Source organism: Podarcis raffonei, chromosome 15, assembly GCF_027172205.1.
Source record: "Podarcis raffonei isolate rPodRaf1 chromosome 15, rPodRaf1.pri, whole genome shotgun sequence".
In the NCBI taxonomy this organism is placed as follows: Eukaryota; Metazoa; Chordata; class Lepidosauria; order Squamata; family Lacertidae; genus Podarcis; species Podarcis raffonei.
The window spans coordinates 20,704,507-20,727,751 of record NC_070616.1 but is presented as its reverse complement, the minus strand read 5'-3'; the positions used below and the strand labels follow the sequence as shown (position 1 = coordinate 20,727,751).

The following is a 23,245-nucleotide window of genomic DNA, read 5'->3' as shown; positions in this document are numbered from 1 at the left end:
TTCTCCATCCACCAAACCACATGTTTAATTAGGAGTTAAAACCCTGCTTAAATATATGGTCAAGGGGCACCAGGGAGAAAGGGAAAGTCATGTTTCCATCTTCTCCTTCCCCCCACCCCCAAAAAAATTCCAAATCAGTTTAGAACCTGGATCAGGAGCAGCCATGGAGCAGAGCCTCTCTGAAGCATTGGGTTGGACCACAGATCAGAGCAGGGGACCTGTGGACAGCCCTAATTAGAACCTTTTGTGTGTTGAGGGCCACGCTTCCTTGGGGGTAATGTGCTGGGGGCCACAGGATTTTATCCTGCTCACCATAAACAACCAGATCAAGCCCTTTTCCTAGAGGGAAGTCAAAAAATTACAACTCCACCTCTATGAACAACCTTCCCTCTTTTGCTATCCTAGTGGCATTTTGCCTTCGCTTTAAGAACCCATTTAAAACAAAGGGTGAGGGGGTGAAAGGAGGGGGTTCCATTCTCAGCCTGCAATTTGCTTGCACAACTTTAATTAAGCCTTCTGGTTTTTAAGCTCCCATTTAATAATGAAAGGGTGCACTGAGTTGTTACAAAAAAGGAAGCAGGGGGAACCAGCTAAGTGGCTTGTACACAAGGAAAACAGTTTTGATTTTTAAAATACAAAAAGCCATTTCAGCCCATTAAACTTAATCCTGAGAGGCTTTGAGTACTTTGGTTGCACCACTAAGAATCAGCATGAGATGCAGATACAGCTTGTGTTTGGATAAGACAGCATTACACACTCTTTAAAAACACATGCACACCATAGTTTTGTTATCTGAAACGTAACAGTATAATAAAAGAATTCATGTTCCAAAATAGTGTATTTAATTTAATCCTTCTTGTCCCCGATGTGTCCTCATAAAACTAGACACTTCACTCCCCTTAAAATGTCCTTCCAGCTTCCCAGAACCCCAATACCAGGATGCCCAAATGACATGACTAGGGTTGTGTATCACACTACACATTCAAAGCATGGAGCTCCCCTCCCAAAGAATTCTGGAAACTGTAGTTTATCACCCACCCACCCAGTGAAAAAAAGTCTCTGTTCCTTCATCTGATTCTTCTAGGCCAATCACAAGACAGTGGCAGTGAATGCCAATATGCTCCAGCCACTCAGTGACTCCCAGCACTGCCACCCACCTTGATCCTCAGTTTCCAAGGGGGCATGAATGGGGAGCAGAAATAACCTTAGGCTTTATTCTATATGGTTGAATGATTCAAATGGCTTCCTCCCCAAAGGGTAAGGGATAGAGGACTTGCAGCCCTCCAGATGCTGATGAAGTCCAAACTCCCATCAGCCCCAGCCAGCCTGGCCAGTAGTCTCAAGGGCCACAGGTTCCCCACCCCTGTTTTAAGCAGAAATAAGTTGTCCAAATCATAGGCATACAATGGCTCAGGATAATTGGAGGTGAAGGCCAATGACACCTGGAGGCCTCCAATATGTCTACCTCTGAGACACACTTTGGCACAGTGATACGGCCAAGCCTCAGAGGGGGCCACACACAGCCTCCCATTGGACCAGCCCTGCCACTCAACATCAGCAACTGCCAGCTGTTGACAGAGGGGCCGGCTCTCAATCTTCTATCAGACTGCCATGACTCGTTATCATAAGACGTTTAGCGTTTTGATTTGATTTAGTGTTAAGTGGTTTCTGCAATTCTGATTGAGTTAGGTGCTGTGAGCATGCTAATGGAGAGAAGTACATTTAATAAATAACTACCTTTTTTAAAAATGGAAGCCCACATTACAGAGCCAGAAAGTTTAAATGATATGTTCAGCTTTCGTACAGATGGGCAGTGGGAATGTAGGGTCAGAAGCCACTGGGGGCAACAGGCAATGCACATAGCATTGAGATGGCAGGATGGGGCTCACACTCCACTAATTGAGAATTGGGGTCCTAATAGCTATACGCAAATTCTCTCTGCCTTTTAAGCCTTACACTGACTTGGGTCTTGAGGCTTGCAAGCCTCTTCTACCACAATAAGGACTAGACCCTGTCTTTGACAAAAACAAAACTTAAGAACTCCATAAAAACCTGTCACGTTCCTTCATATAATGTGAGCTCAGCTATACAAATGTCTAGGCCACACCGTTGGGATACACCCCCCTCACCCCCCTCCCAGGGACATGGGTGGTGCTGTGGGTTAAACCACAGAGCCTAGGACTTGCCATTCAGAAGGTCGGCGGTTCAAATCCCAGCGACAGGGTGAGCTCCCGTTGCTCGGTCCCTGCTCCTGCCAACCTAGCAGTTCGAAAGCATGTCAAAGTGCAAATAGATAAATAGGTACTGCTCTGGCGGGAAGGTAAACGGTGTTTTCATACACTGCTCTAGTTCACCAGAAGCGGCTTAGTCATGCTGGCCACATGACCCGGAAGCTGTACGACGGCTCCCTCGGCCAATAAAGTGAGATGAGCGCCGCAACCCCAGAGTCGGTCACGACTGGACCTAATGGTCAGTGGTCCCTTTACCTTTACACCCTATTCCCACAAAAGCAGGAAGCAAGAAAGGCTGTGTCAGCTTATTTTCACCAGCTAACCAGACTCAAGTTTATGGAACATGCACTGTCCCACTGAAGATCTCTGAAATTCAGCAAAGCTGAAACTGTGAAGGAGACTGATGGCCAGGAGAGGTAAAACAATAAAAACCACACAGTATGTAGCCAGTTTGAAAAAAGCAAAGTTAGGAGGCACAGGACACTAAGAAGTGGAGGCTGAAGAAGATGGAGAAAACCAGAGAGGTATCTGAGAGATCCAGGGCTGGGGAAGGAAGCTGGAAAGTGAGCCAAAGTGGAATTCAAGAGAGCTGGAGTGCGGGGATTATACAGCCTTGAAGCAAGAAGTGCAAAAGGCCATCACTCTCAAAACATGATTCCTGCCCCCCACAAAGAGCTATAAATCCAAAACATTCCCAGGCCCCATGTGCAATATACAGTCCAACCCCAAAGAGACAAAGCAGGAGTGGGGACCCTCAGGCATGCGGGGGGGTGGGGGGCGTTAAATGCAGACCTCCCTATCCGGCCATTGAGACTCTTCTCCCCACCAAGTTCCCCATTCCTATAATACAGTAACACATGAAGTCATCCCCGCTACTCAAGTGCAATTGATAGCTAAGTGCTGCACAGCTGCTAATAACACACAAACACACACAAAGAGAGAGAGAGAGAGCTTGATCAGATCCCCATTCCCTATTTGCAGAACTTGCTCTATTAACTATGGCTGAGGATGGAGACTCTGCTAAAGATTCAGTTGACACAACATACGCTGGCCCATTTGTGCCCCCACCCCAGGTGTGCTCTAGTCTACCCATTCCAACACACCACAATGCCACGTACCTCCTGACACAAAGCCAGCGGCCAGCCCATCTTTATTGTCAGAGGTCATCAACAGCTCCACAATCTTCCTTTTTAACAGGGCCTGCACAAGGAGGGGAAGAAAACACACACATTATGTTGGGAGTCAACACTGATCTACAGAAGGGAGCTTTCATGATGGATAAGGCTAGCAATGACTGTATAGACCTTCCAGTATCAGAGACGGTATGATTCCGGATACCATTCACTGGGGAACAACAGCATGGGCATCTGTTTCGGAACAGAACGCTAGACTAGGTAAGGCCTTTGGTCAGATCCAGCAGGGTTTCTTCTGAGCTCAGGTTGGAGGGCAGGCCAGGACTCTTGGTGTTGCTGACCCTGGAGCTGAACGGGACTCTGATTCCAAGTCCCTGGCGTTAGTTGCCGTAGGTGGCAGGCACCCACCAGAGATCCTGAGACACCCGGGCCAATTCCTGCTTTTGAGGACCCAAGCCATAATAGTAGTAGTAGTAGTAGTAGTACAGTAGTAATAAATGATATAGGGGGAAAGACATTAAAAAGAATGAGTGGTTTATATTATCAGTGGACCAGCATAGCCAAATTTTCTGGCATCTGAATATTTATGACCATTTTAAACTCTTTCATATGACCAAAGCTCATTTAAGGAAAAATGTATGTCTTTTACCCAATCACTTCATACACTTGCTTAAACCTGCAGCTCTAAACTGAGTGTGTCACATTTTGCCCAGATGTGCATAAAAACAAGTTAAGATTCTTTGACATTTGATAAGTTTCTTAACAAGTGTCAGGATCGGAGGTTCCTTCTGAGCTTCTGCTGCCCCACCCCACTGGCCCTGGCCAACATTGCAGGCAGGGCATTCTCTGTTGAGCAAGAGATACTGATACCTCGGCCTCCAAATTGTGCCCATCACTGGTGCTGATGTTGCTCTCTCTCTCACACACACACACAACTTCAGTGCCACCTTCTTATATACTTACGAAAGCAAATACACACATACTTAACATAAGAATACAAAAAGAAAACTTGCTAACACCAGACAGCTGATACAGGATTAGTATAGCTTTTAATTTTCACTAGGGGATTACAACATATTGAGTCAAGATGATATCTGCAACTTCTAAAGAACAATCTGCTCCTGTGCAAACAGACTCCATTGTTATCCTAATAGGTGACCATTATATGGCTGCCAATATACCAGCCTTCTCCAACTTGGTGCCCTCCAGATGCTGTCAAAGTGCAAACTCATCAGCCCCAGCTGGCTGATAAGACTTGTACTCCAAACCTTCTAGAGATTGCCAGGCTGGGGAAGGCTGCTAACAACCACTGATTTGTACCAATTTAATCCGCCCACACTTTCAATGAAGTTCTGGGCAACCTGACACTCAAGTTCATTATTATTTTCTGCAGGTATGAGGGTGAGAGCATCACACAACGTAAAGTCACAACAAAAGCTGCTGGCTCTGTGCTAAAGCACCAGGCTCCCACCTCATCCGAGCAGCTTATATTGCACACCACTCAGCCTCCAGGCTTAAAATCAAGTGAAGCATCCACCTGCTGCCACGGGAGGAGTCCTTTGCATATTTGCTGCATTGCACCACTTTGTTCCAAAGAAAGAAATGGCTGAGGGGGTGCATTAGTGAGCAAACACCAAGTTCCTCCATGTCATCTCGCAAGGATCATGGAACCCATGGTGGTTGAGTCAGGTTGACCCAGCTATTAAATCTCCTAAATAGGAACGTGGCCCATCAGGGGCATTTAACACAGAGGGAGGGGAGAGAGAGAATCTTTCTACCCTGATCTGCAAGGGGAATGCAGTTGAAAGAGGGGGTGAGAAACTAATGCTGTATGCAACCCTTTGCACTCAGTGGGACGTATGTCAAAGTAGGCATGCATAGGGCTGTGCTGTAAAATGATCTACGGGGAGGGGTTTGCAGCTAGCTGGGCCTCTTGGAACACAGACTGGAAACCACTGAGGTACAGCCAATGGTGGAGTGGCAAATCTTGGTGCTAGAGGTTGTAATAGGGTTTCTCATAGTCACAGCCCCTAGGAGAGTCCAAAAATGCAGACAGCTGTGTTGAGCACATACACAGCATAATATCCAATCTATCAGACTCAGCTGAAAGCCACATAATAACATTGTAGTTAGCAAGGTGGCCCTTGGCTTGGCAGACTTAGGTTCACATACCTGAACCTGATTGTTTGCTTTGCCTGATAACAAACCATAGATAACACTCATAGTTTGACCGAAACAAACCACAAGGCCAAGTTCAGACAGTACAAACCAGGCTCTGTTTTGTTTTGACTGCAGTGCAGCCACAGCAGAAGTGGGGGTGGAATGGCTCTGGGACTTTTGAGCACCACACTGCTCATACACATTAAACCATAGTTTGTTTTACACTATAGCTTAACGTGACATGTGAAGCGGGCTGCTACCTGAGCCAGGCCCACCTCACAGGGTTGTTATTGTGAAGCTAAAGTGAGATATAGTAAGCCCTGCTCAAGGGGGCTCACATCAAAAAGTTTTACATTTTCAGTTAAAAGACACAGCAAAATTTAATTAGTCGTATAAACAATAAATTAAGGAAAACATTTCACATGAATAAATGCACAGCAAAATTAAACAATCCGCTGATAACTGTAATAAAAGTCTAACAATACAAATGCAAGAACATAGTCAAGATAAATAGCGAAATAAATGCAACCCCAAGAATAAATTCTGACTCCAAGCAATAACCTCTAAGCAATATCCCATCCTTGATGGTCTCTAGACATCCTGAACTGCAGAAGCATCCCTTGTAGTTGGAGTCAGCCAAGGGCCCTGCCCTCTCAGGCCAGGTAGGCATGGACCAGATCAGCAGCGAGCATGTCTTGCAGGGCTCACAATAAGATATAGCCATAAGCAAATTCTGTTAGTTAAAAGAAGTGAAGCATTAACACACAGGAGTGTTGTATTCATGTCATTATCGGGAGTAAAGAGCTGTAGGCTTCAACACATACTTGGCTTGCAAGGCGATGCAAGGAAAACAAAAATAGGAACAGGCAAGAGGGCCCAGGTGTGTGCATGCTCTAATCAACATATTGGGAAGTTGATTTGAATGCTTGCTCACGTATCTTCTGCAAGGTGTAGGTGGCAGCAAGAGATCTCAGCTAGAGAGAAGCCAAGAGATCCAGAAACTGAGAATATCGGGACCAGATTATGTGAAAAATGCCTGGTGCAGACACAGCATGCTGCTGTGTTCAGATGAATGCTCTTTTGCCCACCATGTGGGAGGAATGGGGGAGGAGCTCAGTTTAGTTCACATTTATTGTTATTTAATTATTTCATAAAATGTCTACAACGCTTGATTGTTAAAAAACCTCAAAGCAGTTTACAAAAAGATTTAAAGGCAAATAATTTGAGAACCAAAGCACAGCCATCCTTCAAAATTTGCACTTGTACAAATGTTATGATGCAGTTCTCCAGCCAAAAAATGCATGTATTAGGGGATGAGCACATGAAAATGAAGATATATTACTGAAAATAAAATACAAAAATGCATAAGATTAGTGGAAATGGTTTGCAAAAATGTGTGTGTTAGCGAAGACCGCATACAAAAATGTGTTTATTTAGAGAAATGTGCATTAAAATGCTGGTGAATCTTCATGGGTGTTTCTTTTTTAAAAAAAATACACAAACAAATTGCTACAGAAATGCGGGGAACTGAATTTAAAGGGGGGGGGAGGATGAGAAACCAAGAGAACCAAAACTGACAGACCCTTCATCACTATTTAGCTCCATGCAAGCAGAGAGAGAGAGAGAGAGAGAGAGAGAGAGAGAGAGAGAGAGAGAGAGAGAAGGCAGGGATAGACATCTCCATGAACACCAAAAAGACTTTGATTGGTCATTTCAGGCAAAGTGTTTACATGCTGGGTCACCAGTCTTCAACTATGGACCTATGGACCTATGAACCACAGGCAACAACCTGCAGTTCTACAGCAGAGGAGCCATCTCAATTAAGGTCTCTCCTTCCTCCAGCTGTGAACAAAATAGGATATAGGATGTACCAGCCTCCGATGCTGAGTGGGAGAGATTGGGAGCCACATCACTCCTATGCAACTTTCCCCATCTGCAGTCAGACAATGGTGGAATTACAAGAAAGAGGATTAGGAGCCTCGCTGTGTGACTCCTTGGCTGAATGCCTGCAGACTGTCTAGTTGGGAGGGAGAGAGAAGGTGATTTCAACCAGATCTAATTGGCCAGGGGCCTTTTAGTGTTACGACACCTAAGCTGGTCAGGAGGGAAGATACTAAAACCCCAGGATTTTAGTAGGCTGAATCTGTGAAGGCTGATTCACGCATTGCATTATGTGTGTGTGTGTGTGTACAACAGTTCACATAAGGAGCTGACAATTTCCCTTGATTTCAATGGGGAAATTTCTAATGCATTCCTGACTATGGAATTTAGGCTGGAAAATGTTGAAAAAACCCAGGAAAACCATCTGAAACCTTGCAAAAAGCAAACAAGGAAGGAAAAATGCACTCTTATTCATCCTAGCTCTCCTTCTCCCTCCCTCCCTTTCACCACAGCTGCCGTAGACCAGCAAAATACAAAATGTAAGGCTTGTTTAAGGCTGCTTGTTTGTTTACAGCACTACATGCAAGTCTGGCTGTTTGGATATCTGAATCTGCGGCGTGTATTGTGAGATCTGCAGGTACTATTTCCTTGTGTTTGGATAAGTGAATTTTTGTATAATGTGTGTTTGGATAGTGGAACCTGTGTGTACATGCACTTATTAGGAGACCAGGATTGGCTGCGGCTCCCACTTGTTCCAAGGATGAGTTCTAGTTTAACAGCCTTTTGACATGTGATGCAACAGGAAACGTGGATCCGCTGCTGCAGAACATAGGGGAAAGACTGTTAAATGGGACACTGAACAGGAGGGAAATATCAGAGGTCCAAAGGACTCCGGAATGGGAAAATGTATCAAGAGGTCGCATCTCTTTAAGGTAACAGATGTCTTTGGGGCAGCTGGCAAGTCTGGAGATGAAAAGGTGGTCACACAAAATCAGGAGTAGCCAGCATGGTGGCCTCCCATGGTTGGGCTCCAACTGCCATCAGCTCCAGCCAGCATGACTGATGATCAGAGGTGATGGGAGCTGTTATTCAACAACATCTGGAGGGCACCACGTTGGTGGTCCCTGCTCAAAAGGGTTGCCACTGAGTACACCTCTGAGGAAGACCATCAGAGTCAAAACACACAAGGGATGTCAAAACTGATTCTGCTAATGAGGACTGGCAGTCAATACATAAGTAATTGAATAGCTATGATTCACTGTATTTTAATGTGAAACTATCATTATTGTATTGACTTATACCATACTGCCCCCCCTTTTTTTGCATTCAAGTTTCTTAGAGCTAAGCAGTGTTTCCTTTTTTTGTGGTCTTTGTCCATGGATTATGGAACTGAAGGGCACAGAATGAGCTGCCTTCATCCCACCTCGCTCAGGGTAACAATATCAGACAGGCCTAAGCTGCTTCTGCTTTACGACAATGGCAGGATGTTCAGCAGACAGCTCCCTTGAGCAGCTCTCTCGCGCCCAAAGCAGCCATTGTTTCCCTGAGACAATGCTCGGTAAAGAAATAAAATAAAATAAAAAAACTGGCAGTGACCTTAACAAGGCCTCTGGCAATTAACCTTCTGCTGCGGTGCTGCATCGGAGCCAGTCGAAGAGAGAAAGCTGGGTGCGGCTCAGAGAGGATTTGCCAAGCTAAAAATGGTCTTCTCTGGGTGCCTGCCAACTCCGGTGCTTGCCCAGATTGCAGGCAGGGCCTGTAGAAAGATCCGTGCTGGACGAGGCAACAGAGGGAAGCATTAGTAAAATTAGCCTGCCCTGGGCTGAGCTTCAGATTACAGGGGTTTACAAGGCAGTCTAGGTCTGACAGGCAAAATAATCTCTCGCAAGCAAAAGCCCTAAGTTTGTCCACAGTGCCAAACGCTCATTTCACTGCTTTCTGCTCTCAGGAAGGGAAGCGGGGGATGCATCCACTATACAAAGTCTCTTAAATAAGGGGCTTATCCACCCCTTTTCTTCTGTTCTACTTGGACTTTGTGGGCTCCCCATGTTCTAACTTTCAGTACTATTGTCATTTATTTCCATTTATAAATCACAACCCATGAGACATCCCAAAGCAATTTAAAGTGCAATAAAAACATCCACAGAACAATTGCATATCGAAAAACACCTAAGACACGTGTATGTACATTTGTTTCATAAAGTTTATACACCACTCGACTGCAAGAAACCTCAAAGCGATTTACAAGAAGATAAAACAAGAAAATCCAAGAAAAATTCACATCCCTGCTTTAAAACATACAAGTTAAAATACTAAACAAAATAAAATTTCTAAGCATCTGAGTAGACTTGTCTAAACAATAATGCTTTTAGCAGGTGCAGAAAAGAGAGCAGTGAAGGAGCCTGCTTGATCTCAATGGGCAGGGAGTTCCAAAGTGCAGCTGCTGCCGCATTAAATGACTGAGTTCTTACAAATGTGGAAGGAGTATAATTAGGCACCTGCAGAAGTGCCAATTCCACCAAGTGGGCACATATGGCATAGGCAATTTTGTAGGTCAACTGGTCCCAAGTTGCTACACGCACACATTTTATATATACACAAGTTGTTACACACATCTAGGACTTGCTGATCAGAAGGTCGGCGGTTCGAATCCCCGCGACGGGGTGAGCTCCCGTTGCTCGGTCCCTGCTCCTGCCAACCTAGCAGTTTGAAAGCACGTCAAAGTGCAAGTAGATAAATAGGTACCGCTCCAGCGGGAAGGTAAACGGCGTTTCCGTGCACTGCTCTGGTTCACCAGAAGCGGCTTAGTCATGCTGGCCACATGACCCGGAAGCTGTACGCTGGCTCCCTTGGCCAATAAAGCGAGATGAGCACCGCAACCCCAGAGTCGGCCACGACTGGACCTAATGGTCAGGGGTCCCTTTACCTTTATCTTACACACGCATCAATAACACATACGTAAAATTGATTCAAATCCAGTACAGATACCAACTAGGATAAATGAAGTGGGGGGAATGCCTTGTGCTACAGCAGCTTCCCCTGGCCACACACACACACTGTATTTGAATTGTTCCATTGTGTTGACTGTATTAGCACTGCATTTAAAATGGATGGCTGTGAGCCATCTCAAATTGACGGAGAGGCAGCACAGACATTTAAAAAATAAAATTAGCTCTGTTATTTTGGGGGTTACAACACAGTTGGATAGTTTAGTCACTAAAAAAATAATACTTCTGTTTGATTTAAAAGGCACCCTGATTTAATTCAACACAATATCACTATTTGTTTAGAAAATGTATTATTTTCAATGCAAATACTTCCATTAATACCTGGAATGCCACAGGACTCCTCACCCTCCTTTGCTCCATAGCAAGTTCACAGTGAAACCTTACCCGTGCTTACTCAGAAGTAAGTTCAACAGATAAATGTATATAGCAAGAGAACCCTTTTCAGTCCAAGGGCCACATTCCCTTCTAGGCAATATTCCGAGGGCCACATGGCAGTGGTGGGCAAGTCTACTTCTCTACCCTCCATCCAGACAAGCAAGAGGCATTATCGAAGTTCAAGGCCACACTCCAGCCAGGCAAGTTCATTCAGGGTTCAAAGCAGATCCATTGAAGGGTGTGACATGGGGAGAGTTCTAAGGGCCAGATACAGAGGGTGGACGGCACCTTTGACCCCCAGGCATGAGGTTCCTCACCCCTGGTGTATAGCAATACAGCTGCAACCCTGTATCACTTATTTAGGAGGAAAGAGGATAAAGGAAAGGATTGAAGTGAATCAGGCAGGACTAATGGCAGAGATGGGGAGGCGATAGCCAAAGTGTCTAATTTTTCAGCTCATGTTTGCAAAGCACAGAGGAAGAAAGAAAGGGAGGGAGGGGAGAGAAAGAGAGAGAGATGAGAAGGCACAATGTATTACTATTTATTATGTGTTGTTATTATTAACAATTGTATACCACCCTATGTACTTGTAGATCTCAGGGTGGTTCACAGTACAGGCAGGAACATTAAAAACACAAATAAAAATGAGGCAGAGGGAGCACTTTACCTGTTTGATGTACATCATGTAATCTGGGTCTTCAGCATAGGAGCCATATTCATTCTCTACTTGGATGGCAATGATTGGTCCTCCATTCTTGTACTACCAAAAGAGTGGAGGAGAGAACACATAAGACAGAGGTAGCCAACATGGTGTCCTCCAGATGTTCTTTGACCACAACTCCCATCATCCCTGACTACTGGCCATTCCGGCTGGAGCCGACAGGAGGTGGAGTCCAACAGCATCTGGAGGCCATCATGTTGGCTACCCTTGGCATAAGGCAGGCTTCCTCAACCTTGGCCCTCCAGATGTTTTGAGACTACAGTTCCCATCATCCCTGCTAGCTAGGGATCATGGGAGTTGTAAGCCAAAAACATCTGGAGGGCTGAGATTGAGGAAGCCTGGCATAAGGTATCCATCTGTCTCTGGTGGGTCTAATTCAACTATAAAGATTTATTGAGAAAGAGAACTTGCAGATAACTGTTAAGGACCTTGCTTATTGGTTTGATCCATTGGCTAGATTGGCTCTGAACTGGAACTTCAAACCACGACTTCCAGGGCCAGTCTGGGAAAGTCCCCCTGGTTCTGCACCACTACAGATTAGAGGAGGAAAATGTGTATCTGAACACTCCTTAAGTCACAAAAACCCTCCTTGAACACACAAGCGCACACACACACACATCCCAGAGAAGTGCATCCTCTTTGTATTACCTTCCACATGCAAAGAACTTTAGACACAGGAAAAATCCAAACATGCCATGCTCAAGTGGTGTGTCACAGAAGAGCTGCACTACATGCCTTTCCTGAATGTGTAAGCTGGCTCTCTGCCATGAATGATAGATAATTGTGGAATGATCAACTGTATCTCTGTCTTGGTTCCCTATCTGCAAACGAATGAGACTCCCTTAACAGTCTCCCCTGCTGGGCTGCTGAGTTTAATGCACAGAGGAGTACAAAGTGCTTGGCTACCTCCCAGGCTTGTTGTGAGAATGAAGAAATTAAAGTCCTACACAAATGAAGCTTCTGTGCAGCCTCCTTCACATCTTACTTGTGTGAAAGGGGCATCAGGTGATTATCTAGGAATGAAACCATGCTCTTGTTCCTACCCTGTCGGCACAGGGCAAGTTGCCTGTGCTCTGCCTCTAGATGTCCATGAATTAACTACCTACTTCACATGAACAGTACATGAAAGCAGTTACAGCAAAAGTTGTACAATCTTTCAGCTCAGCTATGAACACCTACAGTAGCTTTGGAAAAATCATATTCCCCCAGCCAAGGTTCTCCAAGTGTGAGAAATGCAGGTTATGAAGAAAAATAAAAGCATCACAGGGCATTGCACATTTAGAAGTTATTGCACAATAATAAACATATAGGTAGCACAGTTGCATTGACTGCAAAGGCGTTTCAGCACAGAACAACGCAGAACTTTAGGACAACCTTGCTTATGCTGTTTGCTCCCATGGCTTACTATGGTGGAAGCAGCTGGGAAGCAGCTGCCTTTTGATCTCTGCACAATACCCCAGAATGCCTGACGCAGCATCGCCCTAGAGTAGCCTTTACCAAACTGGTGCCAGCCAGGGGCTGTTGGACTACAACTCCCATCATCCTTGACCACGGGCTGTGTTTGTTGAGGCTGGTGGGGGTTCCAGTCCAAAAGGTCTGGAGAACACCAGGTTAGGGAAGGCTGTTTCTGAGCATAGCCAGAAAACCAGAATGGCAGAGGCAGCTTCCCATACCCCAATCACTGTTTCCAGGTCAGCCCACCCCACAAGGGCTACCCCTGACTTGGCACCAACCCTGGTAACCCTAGTCTAAAAACGCAAGTGGCTTAGCAGCAGCAGCGTAACCCATGATCTGATTTACCTGAAGATGGACTACCTCGCGCATCAGGCGATCAAAGTAGTCATCCACGGCCTCTGTGAAGCCTTTGTACGTTGTCCTCAGTTGCATTTCGGGGTCTTGGAGCAACCAGCTATGGAGGGAAAAGGACCAGAGCTTGTGAGAAGGTAAGAAGAGCCGTGCTGGATCAGACCAAAGGAACATCTGTTCCTCCCCAGGCCATTCAGGTATCTTTGGGAAGCCCAAAAGCAGGCTAGGCCACATTCGGTCCCCAGGCCTAAGGTTCCCCACCTCTGCTCTACAAGCTAGAGCGCAGAAGAGGGACAGGTTGTTAAAGTTAAGGATGGAGAGCACAAGTGGAATGTTGGAAGCAGGAGGTGGCATGCTGGGGAAGATCAGATGCAGGTGGGTTGGAGCACGAAGGGATAGATATGTGTTTAAATTATTACTATTTAATATTTATTGATATCCTGGCTTTTTCCCTAACAGGGAATGAGTGGAGCAGGTCCAAGTGGGGGAAATTAAGAATATTTGAAAACTGCTAGCCTTCCTGTGACTTAAGGTATCTTTGTACTGCAGAATCTAAATAGGTTTAACAGTTATCTTCTCTCCCCACTGAGCCCTGGGGTTGGTAGTTCAGGGGAGAGGGGCTGGGAATGGCAAGGATTCCCAGCCCTATCCTGGTATCCTTTGGATGTTGTCAGACTCCAACTCCCATCAGCCCCAGCCTGCATGGCCAAGGGTTGGGGTGATGGGAGTTGTAGTCCAACAACATCCAAAGGGCACTGGGTTGGGGAAAGGCTTCCTTATGAAAGGCAGTTTGGAGGTTCCATCCTCCTTACGAACCCTTTTAGAATGTAGAGGAGGTAGGTCTGAGGAATGGAGAAGGAACGGTTGTCACAGGTATTGTTAGAAACACAATGAGAGTCATGGAGACAAGAATTAGTGGAGGACGAGGCAGTGGGATTGGGCAGGGGGCAGGAATGGGGATGCGACAGTAGATGAGCTGATGCAGAGTGGAGTCAGTAGGAAGGAGTCTAATGTCAGAGTGTTCCTGTTACTACCAGGAATAAAAGGAACATTTGTTCGTGGAGTCTTCTGGTTTCAGTTATTCACAGGGAAAGAATTTGCAACCCCCCTCCCCCCGCCAGCATTATGCACAAAAGCAGTTGATAGCGTTCCAGAGAAAATGGGTATAGGCACCCATAAGAGGAGGCAGCGCAAACAAGGCGCATTTGTTCACACTTTGCATCAAAAAGAGGAAAGAAAAAATGCCTTGCTCTGAACACTAAGCATTTTCCTCCTCTCTTCTCTGCAAAATAATAAAGGGTGCAAAGCAATAATTGCCACGCATATGACACTTTGTGGGTTTTTGGTATAAGTCTGCAAAACTTGCATGCTTTATTACGAGGGTGAGGGAGAGGAGAACTGTACACAGTGCCTTGAACTCTGTGGAGGAAAGATGTGATTTAAATGTAATAATAGTATTTATTTTAAAATCAGCTAGTCCATTCACCCTGTTGCTGATGCATGAAATCCCCATCACTGTTCAGATTTCCTGCATTGAAAGAGGGTTGGACGAGATGACCTTTGAAGGTCCTTCTGACTCTGTTTCTGTTTCCTATATAAAGTACCATGTGTGTAGGAATATTGCTATGTACCAAGTCAGGGAATTCAGCAAAGAACCCTGGGCTGACTTTACCCTGTGCCCTGCTTTATCCTCAAGGTGCCTCTCTCACCGCCTCTCTCAGCCTCCCCATGTGCAGGAGCGAACCTCTAACATCCTCGAGCTGTTTTCTAGGTTTGCTTTGCATGTGGACTTTCTTCATCTCCTACCTCATCCCATGGGAACCTCCTGTTGATGCAAACGGGAGTGCAAATGAGAGGTTTCAAGAGCGCAGCATAGCCGCTGGGATCCTCTCCTGGTTACCAGATCTCGAGGGAGCTGCTGACATAAGCTGCTGATCCCCACCTATTTATTTCCTCCAGTCATCTTTCCCACCAGAGGTTTAGCCTCCACAGAGAACCTTTCCGGTAGCGGATCTTCCCTCGTTCTGCTCTCACGCCTTCTCTCCCCCTTTGTGGTAAACCGGCATGAGACATTTATTTCCATTTTCATGCTGCTGCATCTTTTATTTATTTAAAATATTTGTGTACCCTGTCTCTCCTGCTGTCTGATTCAGTTAAAGCAAATCTCTTCAGATCAAATATGCAAAACCAAACTATATTTGAAGTAACTACATGAAATTGCTCCTACCCATCTTTATTATTATTCTTACTATTGAAATGGTGTTCAAATATTGAAATGGTGTTCAAAAATAAGAGGTAGAAACCCAGTTTCCCAGGGCCAACAAGGGAAGTACAGGAGGGAAGCGTGCATCTATGCCAGCCTTCAGCAACCAGCTGCCCTGTATTTTGGACAACAACTAGCCATTTCAGAATCACCAGCCTTTCTACATTCTCCTAATTAAGAGTCTGTTCCCTGAAGTCCTAGTGGGCAGTAGGAATTGAGAGCCACAGAGCCAGGTTTGACTGCCATTCCAAAAGACAACCAAAACTAGCTAGACTTACCTTGGCAGACCACCAAGGTCCCACTCGGAGCAAATATAAGGTCCTGGACGCAGAATCACCCACAGCCCAACTTCTTCAGCTGTCCTAAGGAAAGCCCTGGAGAAGGAAACAGCGTTAGGCAGAGTGAGGGAACCACAAAGCTGTCAGGAGATGTTGTAAGGAACAGCAACTAGCAAACCATACAGATCTGGAGAACAATGATCTAGAAAGATCCCACAAGCTGTAGTGATAAAAGCATTGGCTTTTAAAACTGGTTGCTTCAAATCAATATATGAGAACGTCACTCCATGTTTCTCCAACACCGACTCCCTTCTCTACATGTTCTCTCTCCCATTCCCTCTCACCTTTGCTTTTTCTTCTTCCCCTTCTTTCTAATGACTTCCTCTTCTCCCATCTAAAGTCTATTATAGCTGCTAGCCCACTACATTTCAAAACTTTATGCTTGTCTTTGCCTCTCTTCCCACTGGCCAGTTTGTCTGTGACATTGGAGCATCTCAGCCAATTACAGCCCAAGGCTTCACTACTACCACAAAATCCCTTAGATGCTTAGCACATTAAAATGTAGTTAAACTGCAAATGAACAGCAGCAGTTTATGCTTGCCGGACATCAACCATCAGATGAGCCCATATGTTTTGCATTCTGCCTCTAGAAAAGGCCAGCCAAATGCCTTGGGAGCTCAAATGCAAGAGAAGACCCCTTTCCCAAACACTTTAGCTTGGAAAAGAAACAAAAGAGTAGACAGGAAATATGGTGCAAGTACAGCCATCTGATGGTTTTGTCACACTTTAACTGCATGCTCAAATCTCTGTTTCTCCCCAGATTTTTTTACCACACTGCCACAACCACATCCCAGGTCTGGAGCCATTGATGTGATGGAAGGTCACATCCCCTAGAACATCACCTGTGACTTGGGCCAACTGCAAAACAATGATACAAGCTGTACGCCATGGACTCAGTTCAGCCTACAGCAGTCACTCAAAGTTGGGAGTATCAGTCGTCAGCCATGTGGACCTTCTCTTGCCAAGGATGCAATCAAAATTTCAGACCGACAGAAACTGGAAATAATGAGGACTGAAGCATTCTATTCTTGGGCTTCTATCCAAAGTAGCCCCAGATATGTTTCTCTGTTACAATGATTTTTCCTTCCCCAGTATGCCCCCTAAATCTGTTGGGTTTTCCCCAACACTTTGTAGAAGATTTGGGGAGGGCACAGAATATATGGCAGGGCAGGGAAAAGAAGCAGGAGAAGGAAGTTCCATTGCACAACTGTAGATACAGTGGTACCTTGGTTGTCAAACTTAATCCGTTCTGGGAGGTGTTCAACTCCCGGAACAGTTTGAAAACCAAGGTGAGGCTTCCAATTGGCAGTAGGAGCTTCCTGCACTCAGTCGGAAGCCACAGAAATTGCGTTGGACGTTCAGCTTCCAAAAAAAGTTCGCAAACTTACTTCCAGGTTTGCACTGTTCAAGAGCAGATTTGTTCGGAAGCCAAGCCATTTGACAACCAAGGTACCACTGCACTTGCACTAACAGAAGGAAGGCACTGAATACCTCCTGCTGTATCCTGCGGTATTTTAATACATCCTTTGTAAGCATCCTAGCCTGGCTAACATAAGAAACAGCCCAAGATTCCTGCAATGGCTGAATGGAAACCAAAGCCATCTGAGAATGCCATAATAAATTTATAGAGAACTTGGAAACCTTTATTAATTTTTGACACGTTAGACTGCACCCTTCAAAAGGTGTAAGAGGCTTAACTGAAATGTTGCAAAACTATATGAAATCGTACAGATTATAATTTGGGAAATACATAGTGATATCCAACCAAGTCACATTCCGGTGACAGTGGAGGGCTCATGTTACTTAAGAGTAATACTCTATTACGACTGCTGGATATTCTATGACTACTGCTAGATATTACACATGGAATGAATAGGAGCTTTAAAAAAGGATTAAATTATAATTTATTATTTGTGATTGTAAAGAAAATTAAGTTAATTTTTAAAAATGTAAAAAGATTTGAGGTAGATGCAGCTTTGGTCTGAGCTGGGAAGGAATGAACACAGAGCCTTAAGCAGGCTTTATCCGTCATGGAGACAATTCAGCACCTGTTATTAACAAATGCTGACTCACCATATCTTTCTTCCTCTTACTCAGTCCCTTATGGATAGGGTTGGCAGACTCTGAACAAGCTTTATTGTCAAATGGAGTGGAGAAACAAAAGATTGCTATGCAGGGCATAAGCCTGCAGAATTGCAGGGCAGGAATCTCCTTAGTAACTCATCTTTAACTCATAGAGCTTGAGGGAAACTATTCATACTGCTCCCTGAAGATCCTTCCTCTCAGCTTAATTTGTGTCTTCACAAATTGAGCTTTGAAAAATTTCCACTTCTAAAGGGATAGAGCACAGCTCCCTCCCAGTCTCCCCCACCCCCCGGCACCAGATCTTCTTCCAGCATTACTAACCCAAACAACAACACACACACCGCAATGTCTAATGTTCTGTAAACTACAAACCCTGCTCCAATATTCTGCAGCCAGGGGCAACTAAAGCCAGAGAAATTGTCCCAACTGAATAACATTATTTGTTTACAATAAATTTGATTTCTCAGGTTGCAGAATTTACTTGTGTGTGGGTTTGTTTCAGCCATGGACCGTGAGATCCATACTTCAGATCAGGAGAGGTACCTCAGATCCAGGTTTCCGCGGAAGTCAAATTTCCCTCTTACTTCCTCGTGAAGATTCCATGGGACATACCTGAAAGACAGAATGAATTAGCTGCCCGTTTCAACGCTGGTTTCAGGGGTCAAGCAAGGAAATCAGCTGACTATCCCCACTTCACATCCCATAAATCTTTTAGAGCAACAATAGCCAACTGATGGTGTGTGAGGCAGATTGGGGCCCCCAAAGCAATTTTATCTGGTTGCTGGAGGCTTTGCAAAATAATAATAATAATAATAATAATAATAATAATAATAATAATAATGATGTGTGGTAAAAAGTTTGCCAACAGTTTTGCTCTTTTGGAAAAGAAAAACAGTGATCAAGTTGTAAGAAACATAAACATTACTCTCCTATGAATTTTGTATGCAATATACATGCAACCCACTCGAAGAAGTCCTTAACACCAGGTGACATCAACTTTTAGTTTGGAAATTAAGACAAGGGAGACGTCAAAAGGTGCACACAGAATGACTTATTAGCCCAAAGTTTATAAATCAGTTGTTCCCAAGGAAGGCTTAACAGGCAAATAATATTTATAACTGAAGAATGATGGGTGAATCTATCCATTTCTACTCCGTGTTGCAGATTTTTACCCATAACTGTAGTATTTTTGCATTAATCTGTTGATATTTTTTGAATCCTCTCTAAATATGTATTTAGTACATATTTGTAGGCACATTTCTTTCAGAATAACTGTTTAAATACATACTTTTGGTATAATATCCAAGAACAGCATCACAACATTTGGAGAAGTACAAACTCCAATGGGCAGCTCATCTCTGATCAGTAAAAAAACTATGAACTGTTTTGTTTTGGAATTCACAGAGATTGGATTGCTTAAGCATCCCCTCTTTGAGGTCTTCTGTCTTTCTCTTCTTTTTGTGCACTGGAATCTTCCTTCCTTTCCTTTTCCAGCTTTATCACAAAGCCTGCCTTTTGGTGAAGGTGGTTGGCTTGTGTGAGAACACACGCCCCCAGAGTTCAGTGTCCCCAATTTAGAGAAGAAAATTTAAGGGAAGGGCTGTAGCTCAGCGGCAGAGCACATGTTTTGCATGCAAAAAGGCCCCAGGTTCAATCCCAGAATCTACAGGTAGGCCTGGGAGAACTGCTTGTCTTAAGCCTTGGAGAGCCACTGCCAGTGTAGATATTGGTACAATTTCATGTGGGTGGCATGGAAAGGAAAAAAAGGGGTGAAGGGTGGCAGAAGAGAGAAAGGGAGCAGCAGGAAGATATGTGGCCTCACATATTTTGGGTACACGGCCTTCAAAAGTCTATGCCAGTGGGAATGTGACCCTCAAAAGTGGGGGAGGTAATTCATCTCTGGTGTAGAGAGATGCCACAAAGCTAGATGCTCCGACTCTATGTTAAGGCAGCTTCCTATCATGTTCCCATGAAGTCAGCAGCTACAAACTGGACTGAGCCTGCAGCAAAGGCAGCACTTACGTTGTGAGGGTGTTCAAGCCGCAGGCCTTCATCTTAATCAAGCGGTCTTTCCAGTATTCACGGGGGATGCGGAAATAGTGCATTGAGCCTCCAAAGATGCGAAAATCCTTGCCCTCCAGCATGAACTTGGAGTTCCTGGCCTGCAAGCCATGGATCCTGCCCCGCAAGCGCATGGGGACCAGGCCACTCCAGTTAAACCTAGAATGGTGGAAAAAGTTCAGGGGTAGCACAGCCAAAGTCAAGACATAGAGACTTCCTGGAAAGTGACAGCTAGTTTGACTTCTTGTCAAAGCGAGCTGGGGAACACTACCAAGTCAGATAACAGAGAGGGGTTATGTGGGTCTTTTAGGCACTCTTCGGTATAGTTCTTGCTGAAAAGGCAAGGCTGTGCCTGGGCCATGCTACTTTGAACTGCATGTTTAAAAACTAGCTCTTCAGGAAGATCAGGAAATAACCCTTGTCCCTTACATCCTGGTTTTATATGTACAAATAATTATACTGGATGGCAGGTGGGGCTAAACCTTTGGTCCAAGGTTCACATAGTTAGTTAGCCCTCCAAGGATGGGATGCCAACAGGGTGTGTGGCCAAGATATATACAGACAGGCAAGCACACACACACACATTTAGACAGCCAATCAGCAGATGAGTGGAAGGGTTTCCTCCCCATGGCAGCACTGGGCTGGGAGGAGAGGTTTCTCACCTCCTAGTCCAGAAATGGGAAGGGAAACCACACTCTCTACTGCATTTGCACCTAAGCGCAGTACTGGGTTTCCCCCCTTCTCCTAGCTCAGCACTGTGATGAAAGCAAAAATGAAGCAGAAGAAGCAGGTTCCTGCCATCTCAGAGCTGCAATGGAGAGGAAAGCCCCATCTACTCTGCAAAGGTCCTCTTCTCCCTAGGGAGACACCATTGCTAGGAGGTCTAAGAGCAGAGGGAAAAGAGGTGCCTTTGAATAGGGAGATTTTGCTAGAATCAGGCAGGCTATAAGTGCCTTGGATAGCTGCATCTAGCATGTGTTATGGGTTCACCAAATCTGTTGTATGGATGATGGTGTGTGTGTGTGTGTGTGTATACACTCACACGCACAACTCAAGTTTAAGTTTGAACAATTTGTGACCCATCAGTCAGTCAGTCAGTCAGTCAGATTCTTACCCTTATGTTCCTCCAAAAGGTTACAGAAGTGACCCTGCCTTATCCTCACAATCCTGTGAACTACATTACAGTGAAAGATAGTGTCTGGCCATAGGTAACCCAGTGAGTTCCATAGCTAAGGAAGCATCCAACATGGTACAACACTGGTCCACCAAGGGCTGGACACAAACACCCCTCCCCATCTTTTCAAGAATCCAAAATAGAAGTTTTTCTGAACCCTTAGTGTTCAGCTTTGGGGTGGTGGTATTACTTATGTAACCTGGTGGTCTAATTATGCAGTGTGGCTTATTACTCTTAAATGCAGGTAGATTTAATGGCCACAACATCACAGAGCATAATGCAGTTGTGTGCACTTACATTGCCTCGAGCAGGAGATGCTCTAGAAGTATTACTTAGCAGATCAAAGATGTGCAGAGTCCTTGCTACATAGGAGAGAGGGGCTCTATGCAACGGAGGGGGGGACTGCTGAGGACATGGGCATTGCAAGATACATTGAAGGACTCGGGGCACTCCGTGATACAACCTGGCATAAAGGCATATTTACATATAAATTTGCATTTTACAATTTACAAATTTACAATTTACAAATTTATATGTAAATATGCCTCTGGGAAATGAAGATGATGGGTGGCTGGCATCTCACCAGAATGGTGTTTTGCAGCACATGCAGTAGCCATAAAAGCAACATTTTTGCAGTTGTTGGTTTATCAAAGTGTAAAAACAGGTGCAGGAGATCTGGGGCCTGCTGAAAACCCCCTAACAATGACCCTGGCTGAGGACTAGTTAAATTGGGATAAGAATTCCTCACACAGGTCACATTCACACCATGTATTTCAAACACTGTGATACCACTTTAAACAATCATGGCTACCCACAAAGAATTCTGGGAGGTGTGGTTTCTTAAGTGTGATGTGAGTTGTTAGAAGGCCCTCCAGACCCCTCCTAGAGCTACAACTCCCAGAGTTTCTTGGAAAGAGGGACTGACTCTTGGTAGCTCTACAAAGGGAATAAGGAGGTCCCCTAACAACTTTCAGCATGCTTAACAAACTATAGTTCCCAGAATTATTGGGCGAATATCAGACTTTTTATGAGTGCTTTAAATGAATGGTTTGACCATGGCCATAATGTTTTCTCACCACTTTGGTCACTGTTCACCTGCTTTCCTTTTTGCCTTCTTATTTGCCTTATCTGCCCACATCTTATCCATGCCACCCTGCCCACTGGCCTCCCAGTTCACGAAGCAAGTTGCCCAGTTTCTCCCATCTTGCCTGTCACCTTCTTCCCATTTCATAGATGCAAGAAACCTTTCGTTTTATTTTTCGCTCTGCACTCATTACTAGAAAACAACTTTTTATGATACTGGCTATGAAAGCATTTCCCAAACATGGTGCCCTCCAGCTGTTTTGGGCTGCAACTCCCACCAGGTCAGAAGACCATCATCCCCAAGCTGTAATAATAATTTTAAAAAGTCAGCTTGCAGTTGTAAGAGTAGCATCTATCCAGGCTCCAGCAACATTGAGAAAGGCAGCTTGCAGCCCATGCAACAGGAAGACAGTTTTCAAAATGGCAGGCCTTTTCAAGTAGGTTAATGGGAACATTGTTTTCAGACTCCATATGTTTCAGTGATCTAAATAGGCCCAGATTCTGGCGCTGCCAACCCATGGAAATACAGAGGGTGTGGTGGGAGTTTGAGTTCTGCCATGTTCATTTTCCTCACACAACTGAACAGTTTGCTTCTCCCCACTCCCACTTCATGAGACAATGAGATAATACTAGATAGCTAATAAGGAACTTGGATATTGAAACAAAAAACTGTCTAGCTGTAATAATAGTATAGATAAGCAGGGATCCTGAGGGCTCCATACAGGATTCCCCGTTTATACCACAGCATCAGATCCTCTCTGGAAAATATCTTCTGGAAGAACCCACCAGATTGCCATCCAATGCAGCTCAAGGTGTTTATACAAGCACTTCCCTTAAGTATGCAGTGGATTCTCACTGGCAGTCCTTACAATGCCCTATAACAAAGCAGGGCATTCAGATTATCCCCACAGTGAAGAAATTTATGT

At 44.8% G+C, this 23,245-nt stretch overlaps 1 protein-coding gene across 4 annotated transcripts in view; it reads right to left on the bottom strand.

Moving 5' to 3' along the window:
* GLB1L2 (galactosidase beta 1 like 2) overlaps nucleotides 1-23,245 on the bottom strand; it is a 63,004-nt gene that overhangs the window by 29,155 nt on the left and 10,604 nt on the right. For 3 of the 4 annotated variants that reach the window (XM_053366386.1, XM_053366387.1, XM_053366389.1), the window contains 6 exons: nucleotides 20,024-20,221; nucleotides 18,545-18,613; nucleotides 15,857-15,952; nucleotides 13,310-13,418; nucleotides 11,456-11,548; nucleotides 3,350-3,431 (listed from right to left, as the gene is read on the bottom strand). In XM_053366386.1, the coding sequence (XP_053222361.1) occupies nucleotides 3,350-3,431; nucleotides 11,456-11,548; nucleotides 13,310-13,418; nucleotides 15,857-15,952; nucleotides 18,545-18,613; nucleotides 20,024-20,221 (647 nt within the window). The remainder of the gene's footprint in view (nucleotides 1-3,349; nucleotides 3,432-11,455; nucleotides 11,549-13,309; nucleotides 13,419-15,856; nucleotides 15,953-18,544; nucleotides 18,614-20,023; nucleotides 20,222-23,245) is intronic. The other variant, XM_053366388.1, reaches the window with a different exon arrangement.